The 12008-nt window shown below is 38.7% G+C and overlaps 4 protein-coding genes across 9 annotated transcripts in view; 2 read left to right on the top strand and 2 right to left on the bottom strand.

Moving 5' to 3' along the window:
- kkv (hyaluronan synthase-like protein kkv) overlaps positions 1 to 8830 on the top strand; it is a 10929-nt gene extending 2099 nt beyond the window's left edge. The window contains exons 4-15 of one of the 4 annotated variants that reach the window (XM_026813303.1): positions 148 to 358; positions 415 to 662; positions 845 to 1037; positions 1214 to 1368; positions 1473 to 1778; positions 2914 to 3161; positions 3745 to 4057; positions 5142 to 5318; positions 7029 to 7190; positions 7275 to 7503; positions 7681 to 8010; positions 8079 to 8830. In XM_026813303.1, coding sequence (XP_026669104.1) covers positions 148 to 358; positions 415 to 662; positions 845 to 1037; positions 1214 to 1368; positions 1473 to 1778; positions 2914 to 3161; positions 3745 to 4057; positions 5142 to 5318; positions 7029 to 7190; positions 7275 to 7503; positions 7681 to 7994 — 2556 coding nt within the window. In that variant the 3' untranslated portion in view covers positions 7995 to 8010; positions 8079 to 8830. Of the gene's footprint in view, positions 1 to 147; positions 359 to 414; positions 663 to 844; positions 1038 to 1213; positions 1369 to 1472; positions 1779 to 2913; positions 3162 to 3744; positions 4058 to 4593; positions 4768 to 5141; positions 7191 to 7274; positions 7504 to 7680; positions 8011 to 8078 lie in introns of those variants that run through there. The other 3 variants (XM_026813305.1, XM_026813302.1, XM_026813306.1) reach the window with 3 other exon arrangements.
- LOC113464291 (chitin synthase-like) lies at positions 1785 to 2915 on the top strand. Its single transcript, XM_026813309.1, has one exon. It carries the CDS (start codon positions 2391 to 2393, stop codon positions 2727 to 2729), a length of 339 nt encoding a protein of 112 aa, XP_026669110.1. The 5' UTR covers positions 1785 to 2390; the 3' UTR covers positions 2730 to 2915.
- A 118-nt stretch (positions 8831 to 8948) lies between the features above and the next one.
- On the bottom strand, positions 8949 to 10455 carry LOC108624712 (uncharacterized). Of its 3 annotated transcripts, XM_018024186.2 has the most exons (4): positions 9799 to 10455; positions 9524 to 9735; positions 9295 to 9398; positions 8949 to 9229 (listed from the first exon to the last, which is right to left on the bottom strand). In XM_018024186.2, exons 1-4 carry the CDS (start codon positions 9992 to 9994, stop codon positions 9049 to 9051), a joined length of 693 nt encoding a protein of 230 aa, XP_017879675.1. In that variant the 5' UTR covers positions 9995 to 10455; the 3' UTR covers positions 8949 to 9048. The 3 variants fall into 3 exon arrangements, with proteins under 3 accessions (XP_017879675.1, XP_026669108.1, XP_026669109.1); XM_026813307.1 differs by having other exon boundaries at positions 9524 to 10455; XM_026813308.1 differs by having other exon boundaries at positions 9152 to 9229; positions 9312 to 9398; positions 9524 to 10455.
- Positions 10456 to 10519: 64 nt separating this feature from the next.
- On the bottom strand, positions 10520 to 11952 carry LOC108624711 (uncharacterized). The gene is made up of 2 exons (XM_018024185.2): positions 10816 to 11952; positions 10520 to 10752 (listed from the first exon to the last, which is right to left on the bottom strand). The coding sequence occupies exons 1-2, from the start codon at positions 11009 to 11011 to the stop codon at positions 10520 to 10522; spliced, it is 429 nt and encodes a 142-aa protein (XP_017879674.1). The 5' UTR covers positions 11012 to 11952.
- Positions 11953 to 12008: the final 56 nt, after the last annotated feature.

Raw genomic sequence — 12008 nt, 5'->3', positions numbered from 1 at the left:
ACAATTCTATCATCTAAATTCTGTGCATTCTGTTTTTATATTCTCTATATTCTTACAGTCTACATATTCAGCCTTCTTATAAATGCATAAAATCTACTAAAACTTAAAACAATCTCTCTACCCTTTAATTTCAATTTTTCTATTCAGGTGATGTACATGTACTACTTATTGGGACACCGTTTAATGGAATTGCCGATTAGCGTTGATCGTAAAGAAGTAATCGCGGAGAACACTTATCTGTTAACACTGGACGGTGACATCGATTTCCAACCAGCCGCTGTGAAACTCTTAGTGGACTTGATGAAGAAGAACAAGAATCTCGGCGCGGCTTGTGGTCGTATTCATCCAGTCGGTTCAGGTAAGCTTAGAAATAAATCTGATTAGAATAAGAATAATCGTTCTGTTTTATATCAGGTCCGATGGTGTGGTATCAGATGTTCGAATATGCTATCGGTCACTGGCTGCAAAAGGCGACGGAACACATGATCGGTTGCGTGCTGTGTAGTCCTGGTTGTTTCTCCCTATTCAGAGGGAAAGCTTTGATGGACGACAACGTAATGAAGAAGTACACGACGAAATCCGAGGAGGCTAGACATTATGTTCAGTACGATCAGGGCGAAGATCGATGGCTTTGCACACTCCTCTTGCAACGCGGTTACAGAGTGAGTAAACAAGTTCTTTTGTACGTATTAGACACATAGTTCAATGAGTCATTGCATAGGAAATGACATCAGTTTTAATTACAATTTTTATTAACAATATAAAGATAGAATATTTATTATATAAACAGAAAACAACAATTAGTGAAGTAGTGTAGTAATCCTCTTTGATCTATTTGTCACAGGTGGAATATTCAGCTGCCAGTGACGCGTACACCCACGCACCCGAGGGTTTCAATGAATTTTACAATCAACGTCGCCGATGGGTACCCTCTACCATAGCCAATATCATGGACCTTTTGATGGACGCGAAACAAACAATAAAAATCAACGATAACATTTCCCTTCCATACATCTCTTATCAAATTTTGCTCATGGGTCAGTTGATTATTTTTCATGTTTCATTTATTTCTTCTTGCGATCTAATTTCAAATCACCTTTAGGCTCGATCGATATAACAATTTAAATCAGATTGTTTTTCGATAAACTTTATTGGACGTCGTAAATTCGGAAAGTTTAGTAGATCGTTGGAAGGATTTCTTCTCTCGTTACAGGCGGTACTATCTTGGGACCGGGCACGATTTTCCTCATGTTGGTGGGTGCGTTCGTGGCCGCCTTCAAAATCGACAACTGGACCAGTTTCTACTACAATATTATCCCGATCTTATTTTTCATGCTCATATGTTTTATATGTAAAGCAAACATACAGGTAAGCTGATTGTTCGAGTTGAAATCGTGGCAGGAATCATTTGTCGCTTCCGTCGTTCTAGCGAATTGTTTATTCTTCATTGTTCTCGCGTCCTCGTCTTCTAGCTTCTGTGCGCGCAGATACTATCGACAGGATACGCGTTGATAATGATGGCCGTGATCGTGGGCACGGCCCTCCAGCTCGGCGAGGACGGTATCGGTTCACCCTCGGCGATATTCTTGATAGCGTTATCCGGATCGTTCTTCATAGCGGCTTGCCTCCACCCGCAAGAGTTTTGGTGTATCGTCCCCGGGATTATATACCTTCTCTCCATCCCGTCCATGTACCTCCTCCTGATCCTCTACTCAATTATAAACTTGAACGTCGTCACCTGGGGGACGCGTGAGGTCCAAGTGAAAAAAACCAAAAAGGTTCGTTCGATACATCGCCCTCGCTTCTCTCTCACATTTTCGCTTCTTGAAAGTAAAGCACAGCGCACACAAATTTCAAGTCAATTTTATCTTTTCGAAAAAATAATACCGAATGAAAGATGCAAAAAATGAATAAATTAAGAAACGGAGGAAGAATAAATAAAATAGTGCGCTATGTTTTACTGGATTTAAACCCAGCGGGCTGTTTTTATAGAAAAATATTATAATACGGAGGATGTGGTGGTGGTGGTGGAACGAGTTCGGTGCGGATCTTCGCGGTGGCTTTTATTTAATTCCACACGCAAACGGAATACAGCTTACTGTCTGCAAATGTATGTTCCTAATAACATAGTTACAGTTAAACACATCGGGAATTACCGTAGGAAATGAATTAAAATTTGGAATATTCCAAGCAAGGACAAAACTTAATTGCACGAATTATTCAATGCGTTACGTGTATTTTCTAAAAGATTGCCTGGACAATAAATTCAGATACGGTTTTCACTGAGCATACGATTTCCTACGGTATCTCGATGTACTAATTAACATTTCCTCTACAAAGAATAAAATAAAAAAACAAAAAAAACATGCATAAGTACTAGCAACCGGTGAATGTGTCAGGTAATCTTCGCGGCGATGATCAGCACGGTATACGGGTTGGTGATGGTCGCGGTGATCGTCGCTATCGCGATTAACATCGCCCACGATGGTCTGCTGTCGCCGATCGCGATATTCCTAATGATGATAGTAGGCGAGTTCGTGATTGCTGCGTTACTGCATCCCTCGGAGATACAGTGCCTAATGCACTGCTTGATGTACTACATCACGGTGCCATCGATGTACCTGCTGCTTATGATTTACTCGATTTGTAACCTGGATAACATTACCTGGGGCACAAGGGAGGTCCAGATTAAGAAAACCCAAGCGGTAACTATCTGCACAACCGACTAATAATTCTAACAATTACAAATCGTTCTAATACGCTTGTCACCTTCCTTTTTTTACATAATTTTATTTAAAATTAACTTTTCATTAAATTTCTGCACACGTGGAATAATTAGAAGGTTACCTCGCTTCGATAGCGTAGCCCTTATTTTAGAATCTCTGCGATGAACGAATGTTAATGAATGAATAGGAACTTGAGCAAGAGAGAAAGGAAGCCGAGGAGGCGAAACGGAAGGCGAAGCAGAAGTCGTTGTTAGGATTTCTTCAGAATGGCGTCGGGACCAACGACGACGACGAAGGATCGATCGAGATCTCCTTAGCAGGATTGTTCAAGTGCATGTTTTGCACTCATGGGCAGGCGTCCAATGAAAAGCAGCAATTGGTCACCATTGCCGAATCTTTGGAGCAAGTCGGCAAACGTTTGGAAGCCATCGAAAGGTTTTTACATTATTTTTATACTATATCTCCCTAAACAAACAGTATTAGATTTTTAATTCCAAGTAAGNTATTTACACGTAAAAATAACATTTAATGATTCCTCTAATGATTTTCTATTACTGCAATTGGTAAACGCGTTTATCGAATGGTTACTACTTTTACTTCTTGACACTAGAAATTGCACCTGGTCAACTGGTTGCGCATGCTTTACACGAAACCAAGTTTAAATGTCACGTATTTCCTGGTTCGATCGGCACCAAACCTGGGAAGAAAGTTGTACGGAAAATTGCGACACATTCTTATTTACAACCTGCCTCGTCTTGCTTTAAGCAAGAGAGATTTCCCTACGTGTCGTGACTTAAAGGCAAATAGGAAAATAATTTATATTATATAACGTGTTACGTGCAATCAATCAAAATTTACTTTATAATCATGAACGAAGTAATAATAGGCTACGATTATGTAATAAGTGTTGCAATACTTTTGCCAATATAAATTTCAACGATAGGAAGAACGAATTCTTAAAGAAACAGTAATTAAAGTTTCGAATATCAAAAGTATCTATTTTTAATTATGCAATTAGGGCTGTGGATCCTCACGGGGTGACTGGCCGACGTCGTCCTTCGTCGGTGGGTTCTCGAACAGCGAATCATTTGCACGACATTAACGAGAACGAGAGCGAGCATCGAGGAGGGGAGAGCGAACCGGAAACGGATACTAGTCATAACACGGAAGGGAACCGGGAGGGTGGCAATTTCTTCAGCAGACCGTACTGGCTGAGCGACGATGGTCTGAAAAAGGGTGAAATAGACGTCTTGTCGATGCAGGAAGAGCAGTTTTGGAAGGACCTCCTCGAGAAGTACCTGTATCCCATTGACGAAGACGCGAAAGAGAAGGTAAGTAGTTTCAATTCCGAATTTTCTCGTTTTTTAAGTTAGGATCAGAGCAGAATGTTTTTTCTGTATTTTTATTAAATGTCGCCTTTTGAGAAACCAATTAATTTCCAATAAGTAACTATTTTCACATTGAAGATGAAGTCGTTTTGAGAAATTTTTATCGTAAATCATTTAAAAAATGTTTATCAAATATTCAGTATATGAGATATGATCAGGATAGTTTAGGATAATAATACTGATTTTATTCCAGTCATTACTGTAAGTAATTGAGACCTTACAATAAATACATTTTGCAGAAACAAATAATAAAATTAATCGTAAAATTCAAGTTTTTGAGAAACTAAATTAAAAAAGCATTTCATTATTATTTTAGTTTTTTATTTTAATAATACGCAATAGATTTCTATTATAAAATATTAAATATTAAAGTTAGAAGATAATTGTTGAGAAAAATTGCAGAGTAAAAAAGAAAGAAATCTCTTTTCTTGTCAAATTTTAATACATGAAAATAATCAACTGATTGCTACTTACGTCAGAATCGAGTTGCCAAAGATCTAAAGGACCTACGTGACAAGTGCGTGTTCGCGTTTTTTATGATGAACGCCCTCTTCGTACTGATCGTCTTCTTGCTGCAATTAAACAAAGATTTGTTGCACGTGAAGTGGCCATTCGGTATCAAGACGAACATCACCTTTGACGAAAATTTGGAGGTAAAGACCGCTCCGTCCAAGTCGCGTTGTCCCGCTCCTTCGAATCTCATTCCACCTACCCACAAGTAGAAACCGATAGGATTTAGGACACGTCAGCCATATAAATAGCCGTGCTGCTAATTGCGACTCTAGCTTCTCATGGGAAAATATTTATCGAAAAATTCCAAAAGATACGTGCATCAGCCGATATTTGCACTCTCGTTTTCATGGCAGAAGCTTCGTAGACAATAAACGATGGACCCTCCCGACAGCGGAAGGAGCCGACGGACCAACGGCCGACCGGACGGAGCGTATTTCTCTTCATACATTGCTAATATATGCTGTTTTCTTTTGTTCTTTTCCTGCTGTCTTCCTTCCCGTACTGCGACGTGTAGGCTCGCATCGCCGGCGACCTGATCGAGCTACGGAACAAGAGCGTGTTCGCGTTTTTTATGTCCAATGCGTTGTTCGTTCTGATCGTATTCTTGCTGCAGCTGAACAAAGATCAGTTGCACGTCGTCTGGCCTCTCGGCGTCAAGACGAATATCACCTTCATCGAAGAGACCTCGGAGGTACATGGTAGCGTTCCAAACGAAAGAAAAACAAATGAGAAAATGGGAACAGAGATGCTGTCTCACTGTTGCCTCGGGTGACTAACCACCTTTCGTGTGCTCCGTTGCTCTTTTCCTTCTTTTCTCTTTTTTCTCTCGTCCCCTTCGTCGGTCCACAGCGGCGAACGGTGAAAGATTTCTTGAAATCGACATTATCCCGTGAACCAGGAAAGAAAGTGACACGGTCAGATTCTGATACGAACAGATCGCATCGCTTTTTCATCAATTTTTCTTTGTGGGAGATCCCTGCTTTTACGGGCAATTTTTATAGACGCTGCGAATTGCTTAGTCGAGATGATAAAATTTTGAGTTTAGAGCTTCCATTTAGAAGTTAATAGAACCGGCTTTGCGACTCTGGAACTTTTTACGCGCGCCTCCAGCTTCTAATCTGGATTCGAGTCATAGGATTTTTGCTACGTAAGCTCCGTCTTCAAAACAGATCCTCAGCAATTTTCGTTCTTAGTAATCAGATAAGAAGTTCACGTATGAGTAAGATTAAAGTGTCATGTTAAAAAATGCTGAATTCTCTATGTAAATTAATTTGTTAATTCAATTTTTTAATTCGAACTATTGGCTTGTGAGGAGATTGCTGGGGATTAGAAACAGATAGGATTGCAGTGAGCATCGGAGCACGCTGGGAAATGAGAACGGTACCCGGTGATAATGTTGCACTGGCTGGGACATGTCTGTGTTTTGTCAATAACGGTGGATGATGAGCACACACGGCGAATTACCTATCATTAACAATGATTTGCACAGGTACACCCGGAAGCGAATGGAACACGCGGGGCAGAACCGAGCGAACGATTGTCTAGATATTAGTTTGGCTAAGTCACAAATAATATCCTAGTCTCGTTAACTGGAGTTCATCCTTATCCCTCACACATCCTTCTTTTATTTTTTATAATACCTCGTTGAAACGAAAAAACCAATCGTACAAGTTGTCACTCACACCATAACAAATTATATTTGTTGATTAACATTATCAAAGCTCATAGAATGAACGCAAAATTTTAATTGTATAATAAAATCAAAATGTCGACGATCTTTTTTGAAATAAATTGTTTTTAACGTTCTCTGAGCTTGTACATATTCTTCGGCTCTCTTGCATTGGTCTAATCCACTGATGAGAGTTTCCATTTATTGTCTTTACAAATAATAACAAATGTGCTAAGCGAAAGAGTCGAAGAATCTGAGAAGAACGGAGGGAGGAGCTGTCACACTGGTTTCTCACGTTTCTCATGTTTTTGTAATTGTTAATGCACTGCTAGGTATGACAGCAGAGGAGCACCACTAACGAGTTACCAATGTAACTAAACGGTGGCTTTTAAATGTGCCTTACAATTTTTTCTGTTCCTAATCGTACCGACGACCAAACTAGATTTAATCAATCTAGTCTATTTATAGAATTGAAATTTGAAAATGTTAAAAATGATTAAAATATATTCGTTGGGTACGTTTAGGATAATTGTTACTTCATTATGCACTTTAATCGTGCTAATAAAAGTGTTATAATTATGTCATAGTGAAGTAACAATGGCACACGATGAATCTAATACAACGTTAACTGTAATACTTTGTGTGTTTCTCTCCTCTATCTTCTTTCATATTTCATATCCAATTTGTTTATCAATGCTTCACGTAATAATAATAATTCTATTTCCTATGTAGGTACACATTACAAAGGAGTACTTACAACTCGAACCAATCGGTTTAGTGTTCGTGTTCTTCTTCGCGTTGATATTGGTTATTCAATTCACCGCGATGTTGTTCCATCGATTTGGAACGTTCGCTCATATCTTGGCCAGCACCAGCTTAGACTGTTGCAAGAAGGTACGTGACTTTTCACATAAAAATCATCCCAGTTATAATCCATCGTCATTATCAACTTAGTTATTAATTACTCTTCATCTTCAGACCAAGGACTTAACGGAGGAGGCGTTCTTAACGAAACACGCGGTGGACTTCGCGAAGAACTTACAAAGACTGGACGGTATCGAGGGCGATTATGAAGAAGGTAGTGGTAGCGGTCCAGGAAGAAGGAAGACTATAAGGAACCTCGAGAAGAGCCGCAGAAAAACGACGGCAATCAATACGCTTGACGTCGCTTTCAGGCATCGATTCTTCAGCATGTCCGAAGGCAATGGTATGTAAAACGGTTCATAAAAAGATATAAATAGCTATTTATAATAAAATGTCCAAGTACGTATTCGCAAATATTTCATAAATTCTAAATCTGTAAAATGTCACGATATAAACCGCGTAAGGATAGAACAATTTAATTAAGGGACTTAACATTACGGGATTAATTGCCTGGAATTAGGGCTGCCGAGGAATATGTCAACGAGAAGTTCCACGAAGGCTTTCAAGGCGTTCGAGGGACGCAGGAACAGTCTAATGGCGCGGAGGAAATCACAGATGCAAACCTTAGGGGCGAATAACATTTACGGAGTGGCTGGCAACCCTTTGGGGATTCAAGGCCGTCCATCGAGGAGTAGCCAGATTTCCGTAAAAGACGTGTTCGAAGGACACGGACACACGAATTCCGCCTACGAACCCGAGGAAAATATCAGCGGCAGCCTCAGACTTCAAAATCTAGGTCAGAACACGTGGCGCGAAGCGAACACCAACATCTGATATGGAAATCTTAAACGTACGTAATATGATAAATTAATCGTTTTTTATATTATAATATTATATTTAAATTTTTTGATTTTTCAGATGAATGATAATCATTTTTGAATTTCTATATGAAGACTAAAATCGAGACGTGGCTACGATGAATAGACAACAAGAGAAGTGACGACTTCGATCCATCCTCTGACTGCAAAGAGTATGAAAAGACTGTCCTTGAGTAAACTAATTTATGATGAAACGAACGCAACAGGGCCGTCTTTAAACTCCTTATTTATTTATTTAACAAAGAAGAAATAAAGAATAACAAAGTTCCTGTTTCCTACGAAAATCAGAGAAAACCTGATTAACAATCAACACGAATACAACTTCCTCAAGCCTTAAAAAAAAATTCTTGAGTTAAAGACAGTCCTGAGAGGAAACGTGATTTTCTTCTTTTTTTTTATACTCGTGATTAGTTACTTAAAATGAACGAACTGACCGGTGTACAGCAGATATTTCGCAGCGCAGTGACCGTACGATAGTTGACAATTCTAGATGTTAATTCCCTAAGCGTTAATTGACTGTAATAGTCGTATTAGCCTCGTGTCTATCAACGAGCATTGATATACGTTTTGACAGGCGTGTGATAGCAATCGCCGCGACGACGCTTACATTCCTTTCGCTCCTTGTAAACGTGATACATACCGCCGGTTATATATATATATATATATAAATATAGTTATTGTATTTAATGAAATATTGTAAGTTTTTGTACATATACATACCGCGTGCGTAACGTTGAGCCTGGCAGAAAAATCTTGTTGATTGTAAACGAAATAAAGCTCAAGCGATCGGCAGATTGTCTATTTATTTTATCCCACAACTTTGACTATTTACGAATTGTTTATAGAAAATCGTTAAAAATATAAGAAAATAATTCGAATGTATTTTATTATAAAAGTTTATTAATGATGTTTTAAAATTATTTTATGAGTCGAATAATGATTGTCGTAAAAAGATTCTAAAGAGTAAATTGAATTGAAGAGAAACACTATATTATATAAATATGGAAATATTAAGATACACTGGCTTGCCGAATCGCTTCGGTCATGCACATAATATAAGTAGCCATTAGGTAATCGTTGATGGTTCGTCGTATAGTCCAACCCTGATAGAAGCCTTCAGGTGCCATCGCCCAGTTCGTCAAAACCAACGGGTAATTAGCTACCATCGCGTAGTTGTTACCTACCAAGTATCTAAAAGAAATTATATGCACCCATTAATATTTTTAATTAAGGAATGTTTCGAATTATTCACGTACGCAAAATATCCACTGACTATCGCCCAAATTAGTACGTTGTATTTCGAATCGTACGGGTTGCTCGAATGAAACGGAGAATCGTGGAAGCGTATTTTCTCAATTTTCTGGAATCAACAATGGAAGAACTCCACTTAAAAAATGTTGAATATTTCATAATTATTAATTTCTAATCTAGCGAAGTTAATTAATTCTGTGAGAAATTTTTCATTCACTGTCGAAACGAGTATACCTCTGGTACTTCGGCGTTCATTCTGTACAATTTGACTATATCTAAAATCGATAAACCGGTGACAACGCAGATGCCAAGGATGTAGTATCCGTGACAAGAGTATAGGGAATAAATTAATCCGCCCATGCTCAATATCCCAAGAATCTCGTTTAGGACGTTCAATCTACCCATGTTCTTCTCCTCCTCTATCTCCATTAAAGTCGGGTCGATCACTGGAGAGGACGATAATTCAATTACAGTTTTCACCGTAATTAAAAATGACCAAATTAGCTTACTGTATTCCTTGACGAAGAGCTTGTACACGAGGACGATTAAGGATCGTGAACCGATGATCGCGATACCGGTGCAGGCACACGTGATGTGCATCATCAATTTCGAATATTGAGCGTACGAATGTTTGGTCAGGACGTAAATGGACGATCCACATGTTAGAAGTAAATTACAGCACGAGAAGATGGATTCCACTATCATAGGATCGTTTTCTTGTTAAATGATAATAGCCACCGGTTTCCAATTACCACTTTCAAAGTCAGACAGTTTGAGAAGAAATTTTACGACATCGATAGATATATTTAAGTATGCTCTTATGTTATAAATAAACATTATTACAAGAGTATGTAAAAACTTTTTCCAGCGCCGTTGACTGAATTGAACGAAGCAAGAAATGAGTATCTCAAAAAAAAAAACGATTTTCGATATGCAAATCAGAAATGGTTAAAATTGTTTACATCTGTCAAACTGTCAATATAGGAATTTTATTACTAATTTCATGTTCGCATGTGTGCACGACAGGTAAGTAATCGTTTCGTGGTTTTTTAGCCGTGTGAATCCTATCGAACGATATTGTTCATGAGCAACGGGTATCGATACGATCATTCAAATTAGTGTAATCGAGTAATCGATAATTGGCGCGATTAAGATCGGGACAAGATGAAAACTATTCGCACGATGCGCATAATCTAGCGAAGTTAATTAATTCTGTGAGAAATTTTTCATTCACTGTCGAAACGAGTATACCTCTGGTACTTCGGCGTTCATTCTGTACAATTTGACTATATCTAAAATCGATAAACCGGTGACAACGCAGATGCCAAGGATGTAGTATCCGTGACAAGAGTATAGGGAATAAATTAATCCGCCCATGCTCAATATCCCAAGAATCTCGTTTAGGACGTTCAATCTACCCATGTTCTTCTCCTCCTCTATCTCCATTAAAGTCGGGTCGATCACTGGAGAGGACGATAATTCAATTACAGTTTTCACCGTAATTAAAAATGACCAAATTAGCTTACTGTATTCCTTGACGAAGAGCTTGTACACGAGGACGATTAAGGATCGTGAACCGATGATCGCGATACCGGTGCAGGCACACGTGATGTGCATCATCAATTTCGAATATTGAGCGTACGAATGTTTGGTCAGGACGTAAATGGACGATCCACATGTTAGAAGTAAATTACAGCACGAGAAGATGGATTCCACTATCATAGGATCGTTTTCTTGTTAAATGATAATAGCCACCGGTTTCCAATTACCACTTTCAAAGTCAGACAGTTTGAGAAGAAATTTTACGACATCGATAGATATATTTATATATGCTCTTATGTTATAAATAAACATTATTACAAGAGTATGTAAAAACTTTTTCCAGCGCCGTTGACTGAATTGAACGAAGCAAGAAATGAGTATCTCAAAAAAAAAAACGATTTTCGATATGCAAATCAGAAATGGTTAAAATTGTTTACATCTGTCAAACTGTCAATATAGGAATTTTATTACTAATTTCATGTTCGCATGTGTGCACGACAGGTAAGTAATCGTTTCGTGGTTTTTTAGCCGTGTGAATCCTATCGAACGATATTGTTCATGAGCAACGGGTATCGATACGATCATTCAAATTAGTGTAATCGAGTAATCGATAATTGGCGCGATTAAGATCGGGACAAGATGAAAACTATTCGCACGATGCGCATGCAGATAATGATCCGGATCAGACTGATTGATAAGCATGCGTTAGCGGAGTGCAAGAAGAATACCAATGAACCAGCGTGATATGACGCTATGCAAAATATATTTCTCGCTGTGACTTGCAAGTTGACCGCGATGTTAATAATAACAGTAGCAAACGATTCAAACGTTCGCGCAGCAGACGTCACCGATAACCAACCACTGGTTTACCTCTCAAACAGTACCGCAACAAGAATGAACGACGACGCCGTTGTAAGTACCGATCGCGTTCAACGATCCGCGAGCATTGCCATTAATATTTGACAATTGATACATAACTTGTAATCTCGTCGACGATACTAACACCGATCAATCATAACCAATAATTGTGGCAATCGCTGTTAAGGATTAACGGTTCGGCGCGCGTGTAGATGAATTAGTATCACTAAGTAATATTGTATATTATAGAATGTTAATTTTTATACTACGGAAACAGCGAAAACGCCGGAAGAGGATGATAGTTTAACGTACCACGCGT

Source organism: Ceratina calcarata, unplaced genomic scaffold (genome assembly GCF_001652005.2).
Source record: "Ceratina calcarata isolate Rehan_Ccalc_2016 unplaced genomic scaffold, ASM165200v1 scaffold326.2, whole genome shotgun sequence".
NCBI lineage: Eukaryota > Metazoa > Arthropoda > Insecta > Hymenoptera > Apidae > Ceratina > Ceratina calcarata.
The sequence above is the reverse complement of the archived record's forward strand: the minus strand, read 5'-3'. Positions and strand labels throughout refer to the sequence as shown.